This window comes from Centroberyx gerrardi, chromosome 3 (genome assembly GCF_048128805.1).
Source record: "Centroberyx gerrardi isolate f3 chromosome 3, fCenGer3.hap1.cur.20231027, whole genome shotgun sequence".
Lineage (NCBI taxonomy): Eukaryota > Metazoa > Chordata > Actinopteri > Beryciformes > Berycidae > Centroberyx > Centroberyx gerrardi.
Window position 1 is genome coordinate 26423586 of NC_135999.1, and position 26969 is coordinate 26450554.

The 26969-nt window shown below is 41.3% G+C and overlaps 1 protein-coding gene across 2 annotated transcripts; it reads left to right on the forward strand.

Moving 5' to 3' along the window:
• On the forward strand, nucleotides 1-23130 carry sun2 (Sad1 and UNC84 domain containing 2). Of its 2 annotated transcripts, none has more exons than XM_071910640.2 (16): nucleotides 1-200; nucleotides 9293-9401; nucleotides 9676-9791; nucleotides 10157-10534; nucleotides 10886-10945; nucleotides 12055-12126; nucleotides 12617-12765; nucleotides 12980-13030; nucleotides 13300-13338; nucleotides 13902-14096; nucleotides 14964-15101; nucleotides 15509-15608; nucleotides 16254-16369; nucleotides 16743-16916; nucleotides 18201-18290; nucleotides 19529-23130. In XM_071910640.2, exons 2-16 carry the CDS (start codon nucleotides 9295-9297, stop codon nucleotides 19643-19645), a joined length of 1902 nt encoding a protein of 633 aa, XP_071766741.2. In that variant the 5' UTR covers nucleotides 1-200; nucleotides 9293-9294; the 3' UTR covers nucleotides 19646-23130. The 2 variants fall into 2 exon arrangements, with proteins under 2 accessions (XP_071766741.2, XP_071766739.2); XM_071910638.2 differs by lacking the exon at nucleotides 1-200 and adding an exon at nucleotides 5101-5233.
• The last annotated feature ends 3839 nt before the right edge of the window (nucleotides 23131-26969 follow it).

The window sequence follows — 26969 nt, forward strand, 5'->3', positions numbered from 1 at the left end:
GAAATTCATAAATTACGGAGACGTCGGTGTGAGATATCGGTAGAGTTTAACAGAGCGGTGATATTCCTTTAAACGGAGCTTGGTCGTTAGGGCTGATTAGAGGATTATCGTTTCCTGGCAGACGGAATTTGACAGTTGTCCGCCTGGTTGTTGTTGGTGTTTTGTCCTGCTGCGACTGACTGGCCTCCCACCATACCGGGGTAAGTTAAGGATACAGAGTAAGCTAGCTTAGTCATGTTTCCCATTGTTCTCGTTTGGTAACGTAAATATTTAGAAATTTCGTGTGTCGGTTTTCCAGGCGCATCTCGCCGTGCGCTGCTCGAGGATGCTTTTGTCAGTTGGTTTGGTGCTGTTGTGTTGCCAGATACCGTTTATCGTCCACAGCCTGCAAAAAATAACATTTCGCATTCAGGCCAAACTATATGTTAGTACATATAGGAAATGTATTACTTATATTTTTGACTCTACAAATAGGCTCCATTTGTTGCTATGCGCTGTTGACAACATCTCCAATTTCTGTATATCCAAAAGGTAAAAGGTCATTTTGGTTACTCAAAATATATTTCGAATGAATGTCAACTAGCAACATGTATGCTTCAAAAGCATTTGTAGCCAATTTCTGCAATTTTTTTTTTTTTTTTTTTTTACCATAGGCTGATTTATATCTAAACATATTTTGAAGTAATTGGGAAATGTTTTTTTTTCCATTGCCTTATGGAAAGAAGAAATTATTAAGTACTACCATAATATTCCAATATTCCTAGGAACTACTCAATAGTGAGTTTATAGTGAGCTTATCCTACTTCATGGTATATTCATCACCTATGGTATCACTATAATATTATATTATCCCTATATAATATTCTTACACTATTTCAATACGAACCCGTTTTGCTGTAATATTTGCATCATATCCTTCTAAAATTTAAGATTGGATTCCTATTGCTGTTTTTCCTAGTCATACTGTATACAGTATGCTACCGTATATGCAAACAAGAAAGAAGCTGGTCCTGGTCCTACAGAAGAAGACCAGCTGTATCATTAGGGTCTAATATTAGATATGATGCAACCAGCTTGTAAGCAGTATGGGCCTAAGGGTGCTTTGATGTTTCATCTTAAATGATGTAGCCTCAGAAAATAGTCTCTCTACAGTTTGACTATCTAGGCCAGTGACTCCCAAAGTGGGGTCCAGGGGTCCTGGAGGGGTCTGTAGGGGGTCTGTGTAAAAGTCTGTGTATTTATCAACCAAAGTTTTGGCAGATGGGGTTTCTTGGGGCAAAATCTTCCAATCAAATGGGATCTAATGTGTATCTACTTGGGGGGGTTGGTGACATGAAAGGTTTGGGAATATCTGACCTAGGCTACTTGTTTGCAAATGATGGATCTGCTTCTTCTTCTGTTTCCGTTAGCAGAGGACTGGGCAATATTATCGTGTATCACCTTTCAAGAGAGTCATGTCAGGATGAAATAACGATAGTGAGTTCTTATGAGTATCATGATATTTTGTCTATATCATCCAGCCGTAAGTCAGCATCAGGCTATTAGGATGGAGGGTATGTAGAGAGAGAGAGAGAGAGAGAGAGAGAGAGAGAATGCAATGTGAGCATCTGGTTCACATTGATCCCAACAGGGAATAAGGTAGCTGTTGAGCTAATTGACTGGGTGGTTTGCATTTTTCCCCTGCAGTTAGCCTGTACTTTACAAAGGGCTGGGGCTATTTATCTAGTGCCATGCACACAGATGACTCACCTATTCTCTATGTCTGAGTCACCGTTCACTGGCTCACTCCTAAAGTTAGCCACAGCATTAAAATCGGGCGGCAGTTTATTCTGGGTTGATGAAGACTGATTCTTTGCATTCCTTTCTTTTCACTCTCCTTCCTTCTGTATTCACTTTCTATTTATTCTTCCGCCCTTTGTTCATGCATTTTCTCTCTCCATTTGTTTTGCCCCTCTCTCACAAAACTCTTTCGCTTTCTCTTTCACACCAACAAAACGCAATCTCGCAATCTCACACTAAACTCACACACATAAAAACACTCTACATCCCCCTGTCTCCTCTTTCCTTCCCTTTGTCGCGCTCACTCCCTTTGTCCATCGTTCATCTCTCTGTCTTTGTTGCGCTGCCCGTCTCTCTCTACTTTTCTCTCCACCCTGCCGATGCCTTTGTACCGATCTATCCCCTCCTCCTTCACCTCTCTCTCTCTCTCTTTCTCTCTCTGTTCTTTCATTTCCCTCTCTTTACTCACTCTCCTGTGTTTTGGTTTTTGCCATTTTCCTTTTTCTTCCTTTCTCTCTCTGTCCTGTCAGTGTCTGTGGTCAGGCTGCTGGACCAGTTACAGTGCTCCACCCTGCCCGGCCCTCAGCAAACACACCATCACCACATCTCGCTCTCTGCTCCCTCAGCTGATGGCCAGAGAGCTTGATCCAATTTAGCCTAGACGCCTGCACTGGCTTATGGGGCTCACGTGTGTGTGTGTGTATGTATGTTTCATGTGAAAGTTTTAAAGCTACACTAGGCAGCTTCGCACGTTGGCAGCTACAAATGGGCGTGACAGGTAACAGCTTGAAAGATTTGAACTTAAGTACCCATAAATGATCTAGGCTAACTGCACAGTCTCAGTAAACTGCACACAGCGCGCTCATGTTTCCCAACCAGGCCGGTCTGTGATGCAATACCAAAGGAAACCAAATGGACAAGAGAGGCAAAAGATCTAATGTTGATTAGATTGCTTTCTCTGGACGGAGAGCTGCTCACTGCTATTTAGGAGACAGTTTGTATTTTACCCTTTCTTAAGTGTTGATTCGTCTCTTCCTGCAGGTGGTGAAGTGTACATACCCAACATCAGAATTTCATTTGGGCAAATAGGGCAAAGTTAGTGGGGATGGGACACTCTTCTCTGCTGCAGCCCCTCTGTGATTTAGGCTGATAAGATGGGTGTATTTTTACATAAAAATCTTGCCTAGTGTGGCTTTAATGTCACATGGTCTAAATTCTATTTTAGAGGCTATTGCGTCCCACAGCGAATGAACAGCACCTTCTGTGTCTTTCTGCTCACGACTCCCACAGGAGCTCAAATAATTGTCCTTTTATCAATACAGGCTGTCGATATGGAGCAGACATTTACACATGGAACAATTGTACCGCAAGGACACACAGTGCAGTGCAAGAGTGACCATGGTAAAAATAGCTTTTTCTGAAAAGCTCCGCAATGTAACCCTTGAACTCGTTTTAGTTGAAACAAGGCTCTTGGAATTCAAACGGTCTTGCAAACCATTTCAGGAACAAAAGCAGCTTTTCTGAGTTCAGAGTATGAATGGCCAATTCTAAAATGTAATTTGTTTTTGAGGTAGAGTGATGATTAGCCAGAAACAATTCTACAATATATCAATTGGAATGGAGGTCAAGGATGAAATGAAATGAAAGAAAGAAGAAAAGAGAGAGGAAAAAGGCAGTGAGGAGAGAAGGAGCTTTGTGAAGGAGTATCTTGTGAACTGAGGAGGAGGGGGTTGGTAGGAGGGGAAAAGTGCTGAGCTAGGCTGCACTGAGGCAATTCAAGTGGAAGGGAGGATTTAAGGGAATTATGGTACAAACTGCTCCCCTCTCTACACTCTTAGCTAAAGCCTCTTGACGTACTAGGAAGAGGGAAATGCTAATTGTGTGAAAGAGAGGCGTTTGTTTGCTCACATACAAACAGAGGCTGTTGTTGCTGTGGAATGAAATGCTCGTAACCCTTGTGGCTGTTTTTTCTTTTTCTCGATTTGAAACTTCACATGGTCTATTTTGTGCTGAGGACATTATGTTCTGTGAAACCATTTCAAAGCCCATCACTCAATTCTCAATTTCTGAAATGCTGACTGGAGATATGAGGTTTTTATGTGATAGCAGTGTTGTGTTTCACTTACACTGTTGTGACAGTGCTGATACTCTGACCTTTGACCTCTTTACTATTAGTTGCTTGTAATGTTGGTGATCAAGGAATTGAAGCTTATTCCACTGTTGCACTTGTAATTCTCGCAGGATAAGAGCACCAGTGGGTAATATGCAAAACAAAAACGCCAGAACTCATTCTTATTTGCATAAACAGTATGTTTGAGTAGTTGTAGTGTTAGGGAGAATTTACACAAATTCACAACTGGGAGCTGCCCAGCACTGCCACACTGTTATCAGTGTCCCACTGTAACATTTTGGTTTTTAAAGTTCTAATAAAAAGTTTGCTTTGAGAAAATGGTGCCTTAACTGAAGAGAGGCAAGTGGTTTAATGTGGAGCTTCTGGTGTGATTTCAACCGGTTGAGACCTACTCATTCAAAACGATCAACAAACACAAAGCACACAATTATGGTACTTTTTAAAGCTTAAGTTAACTGGTAGTCCTTTGATGACAAAATGATAATACTTTTTACAGATTTGGTCCTCTCTATTTTAGAGATATTGAGTGATGAACGATTGATGACGATTTTCCAAAAGGGAAACTTGAGTGTTGTGAAAATTAACGTCTCAAATATTGAATTGTTTTGCCAATGCTACAGAAAAATCAGTTTGAGTATCACATTGTTATTTACAGTAAACAGAGGAGGCTTGTGTGTTGGCTTCCGTTGGCAACCACAGTGATGGACTGTTGTTAGGCGTGGTCATGTGTCATGCTGCTGTTATTGCCTGCTTACATCATCGGCACTAGTCTAGTGACGGTTTAACCTCTTGTCTCTTTTCACTCTCAGACCTAATTTGCTTGTCCCAGTTCAAGAGTTTTGTGTACAGAACCAATGGAGGATGACAAAGAAGAAAAAATTATACACACTGAAAAAACTATATTGAGCGGAAGGCCTTAGTAGAGAAACATTTGTGCTGTGCATGTGTTTTATAGTCTGCACTGATAAAAGTAATTCAAATGAGAAAAATCTAGAAATACAGTAAGCCTCAATGCTGTTTTTTGTGTGTGAAGTTTTTTTTTCTTTTCTGTGTGTGTGTGTGTTATCACGCTGACTTCCTGTCTCTATCTGTTGAGTACAACCAGCCACAGCTTCCCCTTGTGTCTTCTTCTGCAACTTTTTCCACCAGCATGAGTTAGACCTAGTTACCGCTCTGCTGTAGCCCTGTCACGACATCAGGACACTTAAAACGTTAACCAGGCCGGTCCTTGTGAGAATAGAAGTCTCTTGTACATGGGAGACCTGGCACAGAAGGCTGCCACACGTAAAGTTACAGCACCGGATCACAGAACACTGTCTAAAGGTTAGTGGTTTTCCTAACAGCTTGGAGCATTTTGGATAATGTTGTTGGGGAATGGAGATTTCAGCAGGCTTTGTGAAAGTTAACAGAAGTGGTTTTCATAGAGCTGAACAAAGCTCAATGTAGTGCTCAGACTACAACTTTTGAAATCCTAACAATTTCTAACAACTCACTTTTAATGGCTGAATTCTCTAGCAGCTGTTATCTTGTTCTGTTGCTTCAATGGAGAATTCAGGCAGAAAATCCAAGATGTCAAACATTTTTGCTGATGAGTTAATTCAATTCTGTGTGTTTGTGTTTCCTGTTGAGACGCATGCCTTTTCAAAATTGTGTGATGAGGCCAAAACACCCTGCTATGTTAATTTCTGCTTTATTGGAGAGAGCACAGTAGAGAGAGAGAAAGGAAAGATAAGAGAGAGAGAGAGATGCAACAAAGTCCTAGATTAGATTTGAACCCAGGATGTTATGATTTCATGGTATGCCCCTTGGCCAGCTGAGCCATTAGGAAACGCTTCAGACTATTTTATGAGTCTTTTGCTCCTCAATTTTGTCTGTTCCCTCCACAGGGAGGTCAAAGGTCAGGATCAACTATAGAGCGGCATCCCTGGAGCTGGTGGGGACTCAGTGTTTTGATCAGTGACACTTCAGCAGGGATCAGTTCTGGGACTTTCTGGTTACAGGACTATTTTTGAAATGGCAATATAAAAATGAATTAGTAGAGTGCAGGTATGCCAACCGGTTGGGATGTGTTGTATTTGCTATCATAACAGTGGTTTGCAAATAGCTGTCATCTTTAAGCTGAAGTCTGCTGCATTTTAGTGAGGACTTTTGTATTCCTTAGAACTGAATTGTTATTATGGCAGTAATATACGAGAGGCCATTCTCTACTGTAATTATGGGCACGGTGCTTGGTGTGCTTTGAAGGAATTATCAGTACAGTTTGCATGCATCTCTGACTCATCACACTGCTTGGCTGAACGTCCCTCTTATATATTACAGCAATAATACGAAAGAAGTCAGTTTCTACTTTGATGGTGGGTTTTTTCGGTGATGGCGATGTTATGAGGTGGTTCACTGTCGTTCCCGTTATCACAGTAAAGAATGCCCTCTCGTGTATTATGGTTTTTATACGACATTTACGCATGTGTACTGACTGAAAGTTTTCTAAAAAGTACATACATGAGAATAAAAAACAGGAGGAAACGAGAACGAAACCCTTGCTGGCTCCCTGGTTACCACAAGAGTTGGCATAGCAACCAGTAAAGCCCGGTGAGCTGTGCTTTATGGTAATCATCTGCATGGTGCAAGAGCACGTCTTTGACCAATCAGATTGCTTGGCTTAAACTACCCGTTATATAATGATTGTGATGGTAGCATGTCCTGAAGTTTACATGGCAGATTGTTTCTAACTAGCATGACGAAAAGATAGAGCAGCTGAATTGTCAGGTCATTCTCCGTTCTCATCACCTAAATCACCTGCTGCTCAGCTCTGACACATCCTCAAAAATCTGTTTCATCATAACTATGGAGGGTCGGTTGAGGTACGGCAGTTCATGTGTGTGTTTCTGTCAATGTATGCATGTATGTACAGTATATGCTCTGTGTGTGTGTCTTTGTTCTGTAGCATGGATGTGTCTGTGTGTGTGTGTGTGTGTGTGTGTGTGTTTTGGGGCTATCTTGTTTGCATGTATGCGTATGCGCCCAGTTGTGTCTTTTGTTTTTTTTATTTGTATATGCTCCATACGTCTGTGTGTGCTCTGTAGCTTCTGTGTGTGTATGTGTGTGTGTGTGTGTGTGTGTGTGTGAGCAGCAGGAGCGGTGCTGTAGATTAGCTGGATTACAGACGGGAGGGATTAACCAGGAGGGCATCTGTCAGAGAGCTGCTGCTGCTACTCCTGCTGTTGCTAGTATTACTACTGCAGTACTTTCAGTGGTACTAGTACCCACTACTAATTACTGTTACTACTTCTACTAGTTACTGCTGTTACTACTATTATTACTGCTAATTAAACGGCTACTGCTACTGTTGCTGCTGCTATTACTACTGCTACTACTGATATTTAACTGGTACTTCTACCTACTGTTACTGGTACTGCAACTGCTTCTACTACTACTGATACTTTTATTGGTACCTCTACCTACTACTAACTACTGCTACTACCACCGACTACAAAGTACTGCTTCATGTACTGTTGCTACTGCTACTACTACTCCTACTTAAACTGATTTGACTACTGTTGCTGCTGCTGCTATTGCTACTACTACTGCTGCTGATACTTTTACTGGTACTACTACCTACCACCTACTGTTATTGGCACTGCTTCTACTACTACTACTACTACTACTAGTACTACTACTACTACTAACTACTGCTACAGTACCCTCTGCAACTGCTACTACTACTACTCTATACTTATTACAGCTACTATTACTACTACTCTTACCATTACAACTACAGCTACTACTACTGTGTGTGGGTGTGTGTGTGTGTGTGTGTGTGTGTGTGTGTGTGGGGGGGGGGGGGGGGGGGGGGGGGGTATTTGTTTGTATTTGTCGACTACCAGTTTCATCTGAGATTTGGGCTGTCACCACTGTCTGGCTCCTTTGTTTAGGGGGGAACAAAAACTAACCTGCAGTAGCCTGGTCAAAAACACTCAAATCAAATATGTGTCCTGTGACATTCCTGAGAGCTTAACTCAATTCATCAGGATCTGAGGTAATTGTCCCTTGTGCTAGTAATTGTTCTTAAAGTACATTAAGTGTTTTCTTAAGAATAGCCATATTGAAACCTTGGTATAAACCATGTGATCCTGATATCAAGGTGGATTAGATGACTGTCCGTTATGTGATGGACTGAATCCTCAGGCAGCCCGTTTGAGTTGTAGCCTAGAAAAATATCAGGAGGGCTGACAAAGATCTTGCTGGTCAAAATATTGCAGTAAAGTATTGGGAGCTTGAATCCATGGCATGGACATAGAGTTGTTTTTTTTAATTTTTTTTATTTTTTTTAAATTTCATTTCATTTTCATACTTTTTTTTCCAGCTCCTGTCCAAAACAGGTTGGATTTACACACTTCTACACTCTCTACTCTACTTTTACTTCTTTCACTAGTTGGGACAGAACTGAAGCATGAACCCACAGCTGTGATGAGAATTACCAGTATGATGGGATTTAAAGAACAAATGTTATGGTGTTAACCTTTGAACCTGTGATACCTTTAAAGGAAAAATCCACCTTCGAATACTCTTACACTTATATATTAGCCTATATCAGTTATTGATTTCCTGCATTTCAGATAATGCCTTTTCAGCCCAGAGAATGTGCCTGAAGTTGTTGCATTTAGTATGTGTAGGTGGAGAGAACAATAGCAATAGTGATAGCAATAGCATAGCAAGAACAAGAGAGCAAGAGTTTTTCCAGTTGAGTGCTAGCTGCATTGCAATCTTGTCTATTGAGGCTACTGCCTCGTCTACATATGTTGGATTTCTCTGTATATTTGCTCAATCTGTATGATTGTTGAACATTGCTGCAAAATGGCAGCTCTAGAAAGAAGCCCTTGCTCTTAGATTCTGAGGGATTCTGAGGGACCAACACCAAAATCTGAACCGTTTACCGCTGATGTTAGAGACAGTTGAACATTTTTCTGCTATCACACTTCATTGTAGCTGCGCTGAAATTATCTCAACATGACGTTACGTTGTTTATGTTTGGCCAGTTATTCACGCGAATAAGAAAAATACATATATCATCACCAAACAACAAAATGGCCTAGAAGTGCAATGTGCATTGGCAATAATAGTTTTTTAACAGTGTTAAACTGTTTTTATTCACTTTGTGTCTAATAAACTGATGCCAGTCATGCACACAGAGCACTACAGATCACCTCCTGTCAGCGTGATCGAACAGGTTATGCAATATAAAACAGCTCATGAAGACAGCAGCACTGGGCTGCATATTCTCATGTTGTCATCTGATAAAGTAAGCAATCATGTCACAGTAATCACCTCTCTCTCTCTCTCTCTGTCTCTCTCTCACTCTCTCTCTCTCTCTCTCTCTCTCAGTCATGTCTCGTAGGAGTGCTCGCCTGGTGTCAGGCGGCTACTACCATTCGGACGAAGAGTCTGACTCCAGTAGCGTGACGAACATATCCTACCGTGAGAGTCCTGTCAGGTATGTGACTGTGTGTGTGTGTGTGTGTGTGTGTGTGTGTGTGTGTGTGTTGTGTAGGTGTGTCTGTGTTTGATTTGCAACTCAGATTCTGATTTGCAACTTTCTAAATTGTAATTTTTAGCACCCTTTCTCCCTCCTTTTCCCTCTCCTTTCTTCCTTTTCTCATCCTCCTCCTTTCCATCTGTTTGTCTGCCTGTCTATCTCTCTCTCTCTCTCTCTCTCTCTCTCTCTCTCTCTCTCTCTCTCTCTCTCTCTCTCTCTCTCTCTCTCTCAGGGTTTTCAAGAAGAAGGTGGGGAGCCGTAAGGCCGCCTCTCGTACCTCCAGCAGAGCCAATAGCAATGCTAGTTCTGCCAGCATCGAGCTGCCAGGCACAGCAGACCAATACGACGGTAATAATGACATCACTTCCTGCTAGTACAATAGTAATAATAACACCATTTCCTCTCAGTACAACCATAATAATAATACCATCTCCTGTGCCCTGGAATCACTGAGTGGCTGAAGTGGGGCTGGGGCCATTTCAAATTCACAGAAATCAAATTAATTCAGAATGTAAGTTGGAGATGCTATTTGGTTAATGATAGACCATTATTAATTATTTAATTCAAGATATGCCCATATCTTGAAGTCTTAGAAATTTTGGTTATTTAAGAAAAGGAACTTCCTGAATTGAATGGTAACTGACCCCCACTCTGGGTTCTGCTGCTCTTCTTCTCTCTCCTCCTCCTCTCTGTTCTCTCCATCTCTCTCTCAGGTCTGAGTCCGGCCCTGCAGTCCAGTCAGACCCAGCAGACCATGAGGACCGTTCCCTACACCCCGACCACGGCCACCCCCCGGCCCGCTCTGACCCCAACATCGGCCCGGAGCCAGACGCCCACCGGCTGCCCCTCGGTTCCCCCGGAGAAGAGCCCTTTGTCTGGGCTGTACGGCTCCAGCCGGGCAGGGTACCACTACAGACCGCAGCACAAGGAGCTGAACCAGAACAACATAGACAGTTCGGGGTATTCGTCGTCTGAGGGCCATTACAGGAGGCCCGGCGCAGCCGGCAGCAGCAGTGGTGTCAGCAGCGTCAGTGGGGCTCCTGTTACTGGACGCAACAACAGCAGCAGCAATGGCTCTCCTAGTCAGACGAGTGAGTGAGCGTGCGAATGTGTGTGTCTATGCGAGTGTGTGTGTTTTGTTCACTCGTGGCCGGCAGCATATCTATTTTCCCGGATCCCTCTTTGACTTGGCCCGCCCAAAGGTTTTTTTTTTTCTTGTTTTTTCTTATATGCATTGAGGGTCTAACGCTGGTGCTGGGTAAGTTAGGCTATGTAGAATAGGTAGGCTGTTATGTCATCTCATTCCCTGTACAGTCCTGTGAGACATGCTTGTAATAAAGGGCTATAGAAATAAACAAACTTGAACTTGTGAGAGAGAGAGTGTGTGTGTGTGTGTGTGTGTGACTATATAATGATCTCAGTGTTTTCTATGTTTTGTGTAGGTTCAATCACATCGGCAGTTGCTGCAGTACAGTCAAGAATAATATTGCTGACAGCTCTAGGTATGATGTGTGTGTGACTTTTTGTGTGTGTGTGTGTGTGCATGTGTAAGAGTGTGTGCATGTGCATGCTTGTTCTTTTCTGTACTTGCTTGTTTAGGTGAAGTGGTATGTGTGCATGTACACCAGGCTTGGAATTTCGTCATTTTAGGGGCAAGGCCATTTGGCCTTAGGTATCACAAAATTTTTTAGGGCACAAAGGCCACATGCCAGGGCACAAAGGCCATTGAGTGAAATAAGAGGATTTGGAGCCTACAAATATCCTGTTAAGCCCACCCCCGTGGCGTAGTTATGAAAAATCGCGATGGAAGATGGTCTATTTATAGAAGATATGAATGTTATACTGTTTTGAAAACATGGGGTCTTCAGCTTTCAGAATTCGTAATGTATGTTGTATGTTGTTCAAACTATGTCTTATTACGAAGTATTTTAACAATAAAGTCGTACAAAAATAAACTTCGTAAATATTAGAGCAAGTTGTGATTAAAAGATCCGGGATAATTTTCTCATCAGTCTACAATAACATGCTTGGTATCGCTGGAAACTAGAAATTCCGAGCTTTTCAATGACCCTAAACGCACCACGATTGGAACGATACAACGTCCGCCATTTCCGGGGAAACGTAGCAGTCAAACTTCACATTTACAGTCACACTGACAAAAATCTATGTTCTTGCCAAAATATTTCACCAAGGCTTATGTTATTTTCGCCAAAAATGGCAGAGTTTAGTTACTCACGTTTCTACCGTAAGTTTGAGACTGTTTCTGACTCATAGCGAACTTCCAGGGATTTTCACCAGCCATTTCAGTCCAGACAGACTGGAGCTCTATGGTGGGAGCTCTGGCTCTTCGTCGCCATCTGGTGGCTGTATTGATTCTATTCCTCTGACTCTAACAGTAGCAGGGCACAAATGCCACGGTGGCCGTAGGGGCGTACGGGCATCACAGCCAGAGCAAGGGCTGTGAAATTCCTACCCTGATGTACACACTGTGTTCGCTGGTGCCTATGTTGCACATGCCTATAGGTTTGTGCGTTCACATGTTGCATGTGATTTGACTTAGCTCCAGCTTATCAAAATCCCTGCACTTCAGCTGTGCTTCTCTCTCCTGCAGCTAATGCATCATGCAACAGTCGCATGAAGAAGGCTTTTGGCCTCCTCCTCCTCTTCATCATCGTAATTCTCAGTAAGTGACATTATATTGACATTTATCATCTTCAAGTTTGCAATTTAAGTCAATATGTTACCTGCAAATTTTTCCATGTTCATGAAAAACTGAAAAGAAAAAAACACACATTGGAGAACTAACCGAACAGACCATTTTTCATCAGTTGACGACTATAAAGTTGCTGACAAAAAGTCAAAGACGTCTCTAGCTGTGATGATTGGTCTCCAGTTTTTTGTTCACATTTTACGAAGTGACACATGGCCTTTTGTTATGTGTTACCCTCATGGAATTGCCACCAGGCCCGCTCTCATGAAGATATCTTAGAATAGTAGTACTGATCAGAGACCAGTTTGCTTCTTAAGTCATAGTGAACTTTACATGGCCCAGGTTCCCAGGTCAGCGCCTCTGCTCTTAGGTTTATGGATTCGGCCGATGGTTTTTCTCGGCTCAATGTTCCCTCTGTTTCTCAGTGTTGTGCTCAGTGCGGCGTTCCCCCTGTTTCCTCCAGGTATTTGGTTCCTCCTTCCCTTGTTGACCTCTCTCATCTCCCGCATGACCGTCCTGAAGACCCAGACACCGACAAAACCCAAGAGTCAACCTGTTTCCCCTGCCATCCCTCCTCCTCAACCCAACATCATGCCTCCTACACCTGTGGTGGTAGGGCTGCATCTCACTGGTTATCTGTGCTAGTTAGATGGATGGGCGATGGGTGGATAGATAGATAGATAGATAGATAGATAGATAGATAGAGGTTATTCATGTCTTACAGCCATACCAACTGATGATCTCTCACTATGAATAACACTTGAGATGTTGATTCATTCTTTCTATGTTACATTGATAGTATTAAAAGGTTAATCTGTTCCTCCAGGACCCGGCCGTTGTGTCTGCCACTGTAGAAGAGAAGATGCAGCGTCTCCTGGTAAGAATCAGATCATCTGGAATTTTTATCATGTGACATGAGAGAAAATCTTATCAGTGTGTGTCACTCTAGCTTCACCGAAACTGACTTTGTTTTAAGAAAATAAGCTATCTTAATATAACGAAATTTAGATTTGAAAAAAAAGATGAACGAAGGTGCTGGAATAATTTTGAGGTCTTACATGTTGATCTGAATTAATGTTTGAAAATTGTAACCTCTGTGTGTGCGTGTGTGTGTGTGTGTGTGTGTGTGTGTGCGTGTGGTTGCAGGGGGAGCTGCTGCTGAAACAGGAAAGCCATTTCTCCCAGGTGAGAATCTCTCTCTCTCTTTTTCTGGGAGACCAAAGTATACATCCTCCATCTTTCTACCTTCATTTTGTATGTTTTCATCTTTTCCACAGGCAACTGCAGAGAATTTAGGATGCTTTTATGCATGATTTTGTTACTTTCTTATTTTCAGTGATGCAACCTGTTTCCGCGAAAAATTCTGCTATCACGGAATAGCAGAAAACCAGGGGGTCTAACTAATACACAGAAAAAGATGTAATTAGAAGGCACTTAAATAGCGCAAACCTCCGCCAACGCTGAATAATTCTTAAACTTGCTGTTATACCTAAAGACATCATTCCTATCGCTTGAATTCTAAGTTAAAATTGATTTCTTGACCCTGCAAACATACCCTCAGGATTTGGAATCAAATCTCCATCTCCTTTAGTTTCATAGTTATGGCTAAAAAACAATCGTCTCATGGTAGAAATCCCACGCCGGCTCTCAGCACTGATTGAACCCATACTCACCTGCACTACACTTACACTACAACAAGGCCAACTGGAAGACTGACCCTGCTGGCTTACCGTATCTTCCTCTCTCAGATGGAGGAGCGGATCCAGCTGGACATGCAGGGTATGAGAGCCAGGCTGGAGGCCGCGGACTCCGACGTTCGGCTGCGTCTGGAGAAGGAGGTCGCTGGACTGGACAGGCAGATGGCTGAGTACCAGACAGAAGGCCGCTCCGCCGCCGCCAGCCTCGACCTCAGGATCCAAGCTGTGGAGGCCCAGAATGCCAAGGTAACAGATAGAGACGTCCGCTACTAATACACTAGAGATGTGTATACTAATGAACTTTATTTGTTTACCACTTTTTATAAGCAAAGTTAGGAGAGTGAATGCATTAAAAACAATTCATAAAACTGTAATAGAAGAAAAATAACATGGAAAAAAGGAGGTTAAAATTGGGAAAAGCAAGAAAAGTGGTTAAGAATAATGAAATAACAAGAGAAAATAATAAGGAATATAATAATAAATAATAAACTTTATTTATATAGCACTTATGTAAAGGAATATCTTACAAAGTGCTATACAGGAAGGCATAAAAACAAGAATAGTAAATACATGAGGAGATTAAAAATAGGAAATCCATTCAAGAGAAAATAGGTTAAAAAACAAACTGAGAAACAACAGAAACAAAGAACAAACGAAGTTATTTAAAAGATTATTGGAGGGAAAGAATATAATAATAACACGAATAACCTGGAAAAAGAAAACAATTACAGCAAAGGGTCACACTTAACACAATAGGAACAATCACATAAAATAACTTTATAAAGTTGGATTTTAGATATACAGTACATTACATATACATAAAGTTTATATGGATTTATGCATACATGCTCATACACTCTTCAACTCCTGTACAGCTGGTCAGTTTTTTGCATGGAAACATTCCATGCAAAAAACTGACCAGCTGTATCCAGGTGAAAGCTATGATCTCTTATTGGTTTCACCCATTGAATTTAAATGTCATTAATGAAGGGGAGATGTAGATTAAGTGGAGGAGGCTGGTAAAGTTCTGTTGTTGTCTTTTTTTAAGCTCCTGTTTCCTGTAGCTTGCCCGGCATAATTTTAGATGTTGCTGTGACTTCCTGTTTCCTGTAGCTGTCCCAGGAGTTGTCGTCCATCCAGATGATGCCTCCCCCGGCCCCCTGTCCCGATCCCAGCACCGCCCCACCCAGCAACCAGCTCACCCCAGAGCTCCAACAGGCCATGGAGAAGTGGCTCACTGACCGCATCAAGGTAGGAAGACACACATGCACAAATATAGATACATACATCCATAGCTAGAGGATATTAACAGTTGTCTCCAGTCAAAGACCATACATGTTCAGTATATAATCACATTCACCAAAAGTCTAACACAATATAACTGTGAGGTTTATTTCCATTCTGATCCTGTGACAGTGGCCATTAGTTCAGGGTAGGACTGTGTGAGAGACATTTATATTCTTATTGTGGAAAAAATAACTTAATGAAATTTAAGATTTGAAAGAAAAGATTCAATTAAGGACTAGATTAGTTATGAAGCAACATCGGCCTCACGTTAATCTGATTTCAGGTTAACACGTGCATGCATTTGTGTTTGTGTGTGTGTATGTCTATGCATGTCTGTGTGTGTGTGTATGCATATGTGTGTGAATGTGAAGCAGGAGCAGGAATCCCACAGTCTTGTTGGTAAAGAAAGCTGCTCAGACTGCGGACGTCCCGTAGCTGACAAGATGGCCGACTTTGCCCTGGAGTCACAAGGTTGGGAACATGTCCATCTCACAGTCACTGGGCTTTATGTTTCAGTGTTTGGTTCTGTGTAGCTCAGTGGGAAGAGCATTGAACTGACAGTGTTAGCAGTCTAGTTTCCCACTGTGGCCACCCATGCTAAAAATGTGCGCATTCAGGGTATTGTCAGGTGCTTTGTATTAAAAATAACCATCAAATGTTACGTTTCGGACATTGTAACATAAAATGTGAACAAATTTGGAATGAAAATTGTTGCATGAATATTTGTGAACTGTGAGCAGCTTGGTGTGGGCGGTGCAAGAGGCCCTGATCGTATCTATGTTGTGGTTTCATTGAGCTACATATTTTTGGACAGTCATATCATGTATTTTTCACTGTTTGGGTATTGCCTTTCATAATGTTGCATCGTTAATGTAGATATCAAGCTTTAATTATGTAGCATTTATCGACAATAAACAGGAAAAAACTTAATAATGATAATAATGAAAGTGTTTCAGGAATTCGGGGTCTACCAGCCACTTTGGCCAGTGGATGAAAAAAATAATTTCCTACCCTGATCATGCTTAGTATTGCATTTGGATACAATAAAGTAGCTTTGAGCTCCTCCTTTACTGTGTGTGTGTGCGTGTGTGTGTGTGTGTGTGTGTGTGTGTGTAGGTGCCAGTGTGGTCAGCACCAGGTGTTCGGAGACGTATCGTATTCGTTCAGCATGTGTGACACTGTTTGGTTTCCCCCTGTGGTATCCATCTGAGAGCCCACGCACTGTTATTCAGGTAGTCTCTCTCTCTCTCTCTATCTCTCTCTCTCTCTCTCTCTTTCTTTTCTTTCTATCCTCTTTCTTCCATCCTATCATCTCAAATCTATTTTATTTCCTCCTCACAGGTTTTGTTCATCCATCACTTCACTCCCTCTTCTCCCCTCTCAAGACATCTCTCCTCCCTCTCTTTTCGTATCTCCACCTTCCTAGCTCCTAATTACCTCTCCCCTCCTTTCTTTCCTCGCTCTCTCCTCTTTCTCCCATCCCTTCTTCTCCTCTTTCTCTCAGGGTTAGGGTTATGTTTAGGTTCATAACTTTACAACTTGGTCAGAAACTAACAGCCACTCTCTCTCCTCCCTCCTCCCTCCTCTCTCCTCCCTCTCTCACAGGGCTACCCGGTGCTGCTCCCAGGGAAGTGTTGGGCGTTTCACGGTGTCCAGGGCACCCTGGTCATCTCCCTCTCTCACCCCATCAGGATCACCCACATCACCGTAGACCACCTGCCGCGCTGCAACTCCCCTACCGGCCGCATCGACTCGGCGCCCAAGGACTTTGAGGTTTATGTGAGTGCTCCGGATTCAGAACTGCAGCACGTCACTCCACGACTGGCTTCGTTTTCAAACTGATTTATTGGATTGAAGACATTTTTTTGTTCACTCTTTAATTTTGGCCTCCTTTACACCTGGTGTTAACATGCATCTTGTGTCTAGATATAATTTAGCTGGATTACATTTACATGAAATACATCTCCAGAAAACACAATGAAATCAGATTTCTCTTTCCCTCACCAAAACGCAGATTGCAGCACCTGCCTCATTTACTATTTATGTACTTAAAAAGTGACAGTAAACACCTTGCCTTGCCTGTTCTTCACCTACTAATATCCTGACAATACACTTTTGACAAGCATGTTGCTGTCCGAGCTGCCTGCCCTCTGTTTAATTTGCGTGTGTTTCCTCTTTGGATCCACATGTGTAAGTTGATTTCTGTTTACGTAGTTGCTATATGTGGATTGGATTTTGAGGCAATACAATTTTTGTTGATATTCATAATATTTGTTAACACTGGAGTAAAGCTGTATCTCAGCTGTATTTTGAGTTGTAAAGGGTTAAAGAAGGCCCATAATGCTTATTTTCCTTCCTGCAGATGTGAATACATCCAAAATTTAGATCAAATAAGTTCTGCATTGGATCTTTAGTTAATGGTTTCCTCTTAGTTGAGGAGGTGGATATACTGTAACCCCATCCTTGAATTTAAGTCAGATGTAATTTAGGTGCGTGTACACTGAACAATGAAGGTGCCCTACACTGCCTTTTTTTTGTCGAAGCCTAGAGTAAGGTTAACATGATTTAGCTCAATTCTACAGTTATTATAAACAATAAAAATTGATGATAAATAAAAGTTTTCAGTAATTGCGAGTGCAGCGCTAATCTGCCTCCAGGCTGTTGTTTAGATCATGGTAATGTAAATCTGTGGGTCATCCTCCAGGTTTATTGCAAGATTGTAGGATCCAATTGGACAGTAGAGAAAAAACGGACAGAAGAGACAAGGCTGCTAAAAACGCACGCTGCATGATCCGGCCCTAAGCTGTCAATAAGTTTACACCAAAGTCATCAAGACAAATTCCTTCCTATTTATTGTACTTGGCAATTAAGGTGATGATAATTCTCATTCTAAATAGTCAAGACTTACTAATGCAATATCTCTCTGTCTCTGTCTCCTCTCTCTCTCTCTCTCTCTCTCTCTGTCTCTCTCTCTCTCTCTCTCTCTCTGTCTCTCTCTCTCTCTCTCTCTCTCTCTCTCTCTCTCTCTCTCTGTCTCTCTCTCTCTCTCTCTCTCTCTCTCAGGGGATGGTAAACGACACAGAGGAAGGCACGCTGCTGGGGAAATTCAGCTACGATCAGGATGGAGAGTCGACGCAGACGTTCAAGCTGCCTGTGAGTTCAGATGGGACAGATTATAAATAGACCAGTTTTGAGTCCAGCATCCTGCCTCCAGGCTTTGGTTTCAGTCCCTGTGACATTTACCAAAAGACAGGATTTGACCTACCTGCCTCTTGTGCTATTAATCAAGGTCGAGTCTGCAGAAAGTGTGAGATTTATGTAAACTCTTGTAATGACTTGGAAGCCAAAAAATGTTATCTTCTCATGATCACTCCTTTTTTCTTTTCTTTCCTTTTCTTCTCATTCTCTTCACTGCTATTGTATTCTATTCTCCTGTCTTCCTCTCCTCTCCTCCTGCCTTTTCTTTCCTCTCTCCTATTCTATTCTGTTCTGTTCTATTCTCCTGTCTTCTTTTCTCCTCTCTTCTCTCCTTTTCTTTCTTCCTATCCTATTCTCTTCTCGTCTTATTTTCACTCATGTCCTCTATTTCTATTCTCTTGTCTTGTGTCTTCTCTTCTCTCCTCTTCTTTCCTCTTCTCTTCTCTCCTCTTCTCTCCTCTTATCTTCTCTCCTCTCTCCTCTTCTCTTCTCTCCTCTTATCTTCTCTCCTCTTTTCTTATCTTCTCTCCTCTCCTCTTCTCTTCTCTTCTCTCCTCTTATCTTCTCTCCTGTTCTCTTCTCTCCTCTTCTCTCCTCTTATCTTCTCTCCTCTCTCCTCTTCTCTTCTCTCCTCTTATCTTCTCTCCTCTTTTCTTATCTTCTCTCCTCTCCTCTTCTCTTCTCTTCTCTCCTCTTATCTTCTCTCCTGTTCTCTTCTCTCCTTCTCTCCTCTCCTCTCCTCTTCTCTCCTCTCCTCTTCTCTTCTCTTCTCTCCTCTTATCTTCTCTTCTCTCCTCTTCTCTTCTCTCCTCTTATCTTCTATCCTCTCTCTTCTCTCCTCTTATCTTCTCTCCTCTTCTCTTATCTTCTCTCCTCTCTCCTCTTCTCTTCTCTCCTCTTATCTTTTCTCCTCTTCTCTTATCTTCTCTCCTCTCCTCTTCTCTTCTCTTCTCTCCTCTTATCTTCTCTTCTCTCCTCCTCTCCTCTCCTCTCCTCTTATCTTCTCTCCTCTTCTCTTCTCTTCTCTTCTCTTCTCTTCTCTCCTCTTCTCTTCTCTCCTCCTCTCCTCTCCTCTTCTCTCCTCTTATCTTCTCTCCTCTCCTCTTCTCTTCTCTTCTCTCCTCTTATTGTCTCTTCTCTCCTCTTCTCTCCTCTCCTCTCCTCTCCTCTCCTCTCATCCCCCCCTCACACAGAACCCGAGTGATGTGGTGTATCGCGTGGCGGAGCTGCGTATCCTCAGTAACTGGGGTCATGTTGAGTACACCTGTGTTTACCGGTTCAGGGTCCACGGAAAGATCGCCTCCACATGAGACACGGATTCACTGCCGGCGGCGCGACGGCTCGCTCCCACGTATCAGAATGTATATTTTATAAAGATTATTTGCAAAAAAAATATATAACTCAGTATTGGTTCAGATCAGGGTATTTGGCCACTTCTCCAGTATGCAGATTTAACAGGAAAGAGACAATGCATGGGTTATTTTGGTCGGAGGTGCGTTCAGGGCCAAATGTGACTGACAGAAATGTTTGGTGTTTGCCGATATCATTCCTGCATGTCAGTGGGTGGGTTGCTTAACGCTGCACTGTCAGCACCGAGGGGAGGGGCTTTGTGCACAAATTAGAGCGTATGCTTGGTTTTGAATGAATGTACAGTATTGACGAAGAGTTAGTTTCTAAAGTGCTATATATCCACTTTGAAAAAAAATCTCTACCCATTAAAATTATTTGTGAGCTGAAGGTTCTGGAAACTTTATGCTTTCAAACATAAGTGTGCCACAGAATTTTTAAAATCTTTATTATCAATTCTCTACCGGTGACCACTTCAGTGTTAAAGAGCAAATCAACACTAAATCACAAAAGGCAGAAAATCTGGTGTTTTGCCTCTGACAGCCGATGCCAAACATCTGCTCTGACATCACTGATTGGGGCGTGGCCAAGAAGTTTCAACCCAGAGAGCAGTGCAACAAAGATTTTCTGCCTCATGTGATTTGGTGTGGATTTGCTCTTTAGGCATCTTGTTCAGTGGCACCTTGACAAGTCACTGTGGATGGAGGGAAAAGTGTTTCTCATTCACTTTCTCGACCCAGGTTTTCCCAGCTGGTCTTGGGATTTGAACCAGAAACCAAAATCATTATCTTAAGTTCATCATTCAGTTTCTCTAAAACATAGAGGATCTAGTTTGTGTTACTATTTTGTCAACTAAAGACATGTTACCTATATTACAAAGAACCATAATTTGATCATTTTTTTGTGTCACTTTTTTTCAAACGGTGGTTATAGTATTTTGGAACAACTCTTCCTTTCTTTGCTTATCGCTGTTGTGATGGGATCTATCATCCTGTAGATGTCGGGTAGAGATACAGAGGGCAGCGATGAATGTGGGTGTTTCCTTTCAGTATTATCTGTTAATGTCCAGTTAATTTTGTTTTAATATGTCTACTATCTGCAGTTAGAGTTTGGGTCTAAAGCACTTAACGTCCCAAACAGCCATTCCAAAAAAATTAAATGCAAATTCAACCACACAATTACAATTTTTGTTGGATGTATATTTAGCAATATGCAATGGTGGAGACGTTACGATATATGACATTATATATCGTATATAAGATTAAATGAAATCAGATTGATGTCATTACTTCATTATTTTCTATGGAAGTGACAGCACTCTTAACATAATTCCCAAACAAGAACATATTTGATTGTTTTTAAGTATTTGTTTCTTCAAATGACATATTTTTCTTACTTTGGTACACTGCCAAGCCCAACAGTGGCGGTAAAGTACATAACAGCAAATCATAATAATAAGATCAAGAATAAGAGTAATATGCAGCTTTGTAACATTTAAAATTTTAACATTTTTGTTTCTCTTTGAGTGGATTTTGTAACTCATCTGTTTTGTTTTTATTACTGGAATACTTGAAAACCCTCCTGCTAACCTCTTTGAAGCGCGTCATGTCGACTCCATGACGTCTTCTTCCTTGTAAATATATCTTTGATTTTGTTTAAACTGCAGAATTAATAAACTAAAGTCTTATTTATTTGGTATTTACTTTAAGGGGAATACCATTCAATTTAGGAATTAATGTGTTAAACCTGTGTTCTAGGACAGTCCTGTTAATATTTTTTTAGTTAAATGCTTAAAGTTTCCAAATGCTATGTAAAATTCATTAGCTGAAGTTCATCATTCCATATCTATTCTGTTTGTGTCATCATTTGGTCAACCAAGGACAAAAGTTACATGGTATCCTTTTAAAAAGTTCTTTAATTTGTTTTAATTAATTTTTTTACGATCAATCATTTTCTAAGAGTATTTGCTACTGTTTTCAATGGGGAATTGAGACACAGGAGCTGCAACTCAGTATCAGGAAGATCCATAATATTTTGTACATTCAGTGTGTATAAAAAGGCCCATTTTCAAATGCACTTTTATCATATTATTCTTTTACTCAGCGTTCCTTCATACAATCCAGTTCTGTCAGATAGATGTTAATGAGGATTTGGGCTCGCAGCAAAAGCTTTTGTGATATCCAGCATTCGGAAAAGAAAAAGGTGACATACTGACACAAAAGTGACATTTACATGCACTCTTAAAAAATTAATCCTGTCATGAAATTCAAAATCATTTTGGAAAGTCATTTATTATTTATTAGCTATTTTATAACATTGCTTGTGAAATATGTTGACGATGGAATCATTTATATTTTGGAACTATTAAGCCATGAATTTCAAGTAACTTTTTTTAATTTGTAAAATGGATATCGTGTATTTTGGAATTTTTAGGTGCACTTTTGACTCCATAATGTTATTACATGACCCTAATATACAGTGAGCTCATTACGTTTCCTTTTTGTATTTAAGCTGATGATTGTAGCTTCCAGGGAGGCTCAGTGGTCCATTTTTAATTCATACTTTTAATCTATAAAATATCTTGATTATGCATAACAGTGAATAGTGATTTGCAGTGTTCAGAATCTCTAGCACTCCCTGTTGGTACAAGGTGGGACATTCAGATATCTTACATTTGGCAGAAATGAATTGATTTCCATCCACTCATATTATTTATGTCAGAAAACAGGTGAAGCTTTTCCATTGGTATTTGAAATCTGGTGAATAGGCCTGTGCAACCCTTCTGCCTTAAATAATTTTTTTTTTTTTTTTCTGTATATTAGTGCTCTTTCTTGAACACAACGTATAAACTCTGTAGTCCTATGGAGTGAGATTGGACTCGTTATTGACAAATGTGTGTATAATGATCCATAAATAAGAGACACATCACAAATGTGTTTTACTATCCACAAACAAATATCTCTCAACTTGTGTCGTAAATTATCATTTAAATGAGTGTGCAATGATTTGTACAAATGGACACATATTTGTGAGTATGTGTTTTCTCTTTTGCAAACATATCTCATACTTTATAGGAAAAACAAAATATATAGAGTATGTTTACAATTTCCATAAGTACTTTTTTGCGATAAGCATTCTCAACTGTGAAATTGGCTTGTGAAGTGTTGAATCTGCATTTGTGGATCAAGTGACACGCGCAGTCCAACCTCTCTCCATGTAGTCCCTCTTAGGCACTTGTGGGTGTGAAGCCATAAGCAACATGGAGAGCAACGCTCCTTTATCAGAGTACAAAGAAGCCATAAAGGCATTTTACATGAGTCCTAATCCTGGGAATCATTTTCTGTTTTTGATTAAAAAGTCTCACGTGTGTGTCAAACTTGCTGCAGTGTTCATCAGAGTATTTGATTATCAATGCCAAAACTGGGATTTTTGTCTCATTTCCTAAATAAAACGCATTTTAATATATTGGCTGTTGCAATTTCTGTTACAACCATAGTCCTATTTCTTAATTAAATCTATGGAGTGATTTTGAGATAATTTGCTTATTAGAAGGCATATTCACAGACGCTATACATTTCTAAATAATGAAAGTCCAGCTGCTTTTTTTCTGGGCCTACAACCAGGGTTGGGTAGGTTATTTTAAAAATGTATTCCATTCCCCATTACCTCATCACAATTGTAATCAGTAATGTCCAAACAACTACCCAAACTCAGTAATGTATTCTGATAACTTTCAGATTACTTTGCCATATCTGAGGTGCAAAGGTACCGATACAGATAAGAAAAGGTGAAAAAATTAAAGTTCAGGAGATTTATTTCAGGTTTGCATACAAACACAAATTTTCTTCTGTGCCACATTTCATGAAGACGTAGAACAGCTGCAGCTATTTTTCTGAGTTTCTCACTTTCACTTTAAAAGTATTCCCAGAAGTAATATTCTAATTTCTCACGAGTAATCAGACTACATTATTTTCTCTCGGCTTTTAACATGACAGAATAGTTACATTTTGTTTTGCATTTAGCAGTAACGCTGTTACATGTATTGCGTAACTACCCATCGCTGCCTACGACACACTATTCAGGTTACATTCTGCGTTTTCCCTTCCCTGTCATATTTGGCCCTCCGTGTCAGAAAGGTCGGGCAGCCTTGCTCTAGATTGTTGCCACAGTGTCAGTCTTGGAAGGTGGAGGCTCTGCAGCGGAGCCACAGGGGCATTTCACCTTGGGCAGTCGCTCGGTGCGGATGAGATACCACAGAGGCTGGGTGACACTGCCTAGGGTGACAACCATGTAGGTTACAGCAGTGAGGGGTGAAAAGAGGGTGAACACACTGGGACCAAACTTCCTCAGCACGTACTCGACCAGGGGGAGAACGTAGTGGCTGTTGATCAGCACAAACACAGTCAGCACTATCTTGAACGCCCGCTTTTTGACTGGATGGGCCTCCGTCCTGCTGGGCCCGGAGCGGCGGAGGGACCTGAGAACCAGGATGTTGCAGGTCGACGTGATCGCCACGGTGATCAGGAGGGCGGCGATCACATGCCACCTTTGTTCTGAGAACGTCATTAAGACGCAGAAAGTAGCAGTTAGGACGCTCACCCCAAAGCACAGCGACAGTCGCAGCTTGGGGTCCTTGAGCCGGAGGAAGGCCAGGGGACGGCAGACCGCCAGGTAGCTGTCCAGACACAACAGGCAGAGCAGCAACGGCCTGCCTACCTGGTTCAAACTCCAGCAGAGGAAGTTAGCGGTCCACAGACACCCAGGGAGCCGATAAAGCGTGTATTCAACGGGGAGGCTGATGCAGAAGAGGATGTCGAACACGGCCAAGTTGAGGGTGAAGATCTCTGAGGTAGAGCAGATACCAGGTTTGTCCAGTAGGAGGCGTAAGATCAGAGCGTTGGCTGGCAGCCCCAACAGGGTCGCAGACACCACTGAGGGCAGGAGATACAAGGCAAGAGGGGATAACATTTGTGTTGTGTTGGTCAGGCTGGTGGATTCGTTGTTGACACAGTCGATACCCATTGTGTCCGAGCCGATGGCGAGGCCTGCTGCCTGCGGTCACAATCTCTCACTTGAAAACCTGTCAAAAGAGAGGATCCAGTGTATTTTGACAACATTCGGACATTTTTTCTTTTAAATCACAATTAGTAGGGAGCAGGGAGAGACCGATAAATCAGTTGGCCTTATATTAAATATCGGATATCGGCCAGTCAGTATCCTCCACCTCTGATATGACAGAGGTTCCTCCCTGACCACACCTACAGAAAAACAGTCTATCTTTGCACATTCTATTTATTCGCATAATTGTTCTGTAATGTGTTTTTTGCAAATAATTTCTTCATTTAAAGGTAGTAATGTATCCCAGAGGTTTTCTACCAACCTTCTGGTCACAAGCTTGCTCTTCTAACTGTTAGGCTACCAACGCTCTTTATCATCTCCTAAAGAAAAACCTGTTGCTTTATATTTGCTGCCACTATATCAGCATACTAAAGCCTATATAAATAATTCTGATACAAAATATTTTGACCACTGTCCGTAAACATCAGATCTTTACTTTGCATTATACAAGCGTCTTATGCCAGGTGTTATTTTGCACAGTCTGTCTAAGTTGTAAATATGATGCAAATTTACTTCCACAGCACCCATTCAAATCATTTGTTATCTTATGTTTCGGGAAACTTTATGCCTTTAAACATGTGGTTGTGCCACAGAATTTTGTTTTAGACCTTTATTTATCCAGGGGAAAGCTGGCTGAGCACGTATCATCTTTTTCTGCAACGCCGCATTGACTTCCACATATGCCCAGTAAAACCAGTCTTCTACTGGTGCGTTGCAGGTTAAAGTTTTCTTGCTCAAAGGCACCTCAACAGTAACTGCTGAGCGAGAGGAGAGAGTTTCTCACTCACTCTGCCTGTCCAGATTCTCCCAGCTGGTCTGGGGATTCAAACCAGTGACTTTATGGTCACAAGCCCACTTCTTTAACACTGAGGCTACTGCCACTTATACATTATTAATCAATATTAACTCCACTTAAAGAGTTAATTTTCAAGCCATTTTTGGGGGGAAAAAACATCACCTTAAAGCTGCATTCACCAAGATTGGAATGGGGACCGTGTCGAATCAACCTTGATAAAATTACCTTGAATATGGGTGTAATTTGCCGGTCTGGCAGACTCCTGAAATGAGAACCATGCAGACTCACCTCTAAATTACGCCCACATTGAATGTATGGGCGCTCACATCGCTCACATGGTGGATCCGTTTTTGGAGCAAAACTACAGTTGCATTTGATATTATGTAAGTTTCCACTGGATTTATTTCAATTTGGCATGTAAGTAGGTTACAGATCCCACCTGGTCAGTCATTTGGCTCTGACTTCCATCTTGAATTTTTTTTTTTATTTACACATGTAAAAATGATAAAAACCAAAAGAGAGAAGGGGAAAAAAATTGTGAAAAATCATCTCACTTTCCAAACAGCACGGATTTGATGCCCTCAACAAAGCCCTTTACTTTTTTCATTCTGATCTCCTTGTAAAACCCAACAAGCATAATCAGCATGCTGCAACAAAGAATCAAAAAATATGTAGTTGATATTATAAACCAAAATGAAATCCACATTTCGTAATGTGAACAAAGCAGCTACACAAATTGTTTTTATTTCCCTAAAATTAATATCTTTATCATCAGTGTGCCTTCTCATAATATGGTACCTATGCATAATTGATAGATTTTCAGTGCTGATAATCATGTATGTATCATTTTACTAGTTTTAAAGGTACACCAAACAGGATAGAGACATCAACACCATATAATCGGAAAATGTAAGTTTCACCTGTACTGTCAGTATGCCATCTACATCTACAATTAAAAGAAAAGATTTGTTCCAAATATGAAATATCCACCACAACTCTTTTATAGACTGGATCCTATACTGTGGAGCTACTGAATGACAAACTCCAGGTACATGTAGTATTTTTCAATAAAACTCTTCATATAATCTCATCGAAGAAGATAAAGTGTACATAGCGACACCATCATAAACAACATTTACAGTCACTTTACCTCTTAGAAATCACAATGCTCTTCATCAAGAGTCCCAGGAGTCAGGTGTTGTGTGGATGAACTCAGGATAACGTCCTGACAGGCATCAGGCGCCGCAGGAGGATTGATTTCCTACATTTGAATACCCTCAATACTCAAAACTGTTGACACTCCTTCATGTTGAATGTCTGTTTGTAGAGTGATGTATTAACTGTCCCTCGCCTCCCCCCTTCTGTCAGCATTT

Excerpts from the sequence above, each read along its gene's own strand:
- sun2 (XM_071910638.2), top strand. The coding sequence starts at position 5,164 with ATGGGAGACCTGGCACAGAAGGCTGCCACACGTAAAGTTACAGCACCG. Across the intron at positions 15,609-16,253 it reads CTTTGCCCTGGAGTCACAAG|GTGCCAGTGTGGTCAGCACC; the intron begins GTTGGGAACATG and ends GTGTGTGTGTAG. Across the intron at positions 16,917-18,200 it reads CCAAGGACTTTGAGGTTTAT|GGGATGGTAAACGACACAGA; the intron begins GTGAGTGCTCCG and ends TCTCTCTCTCAG.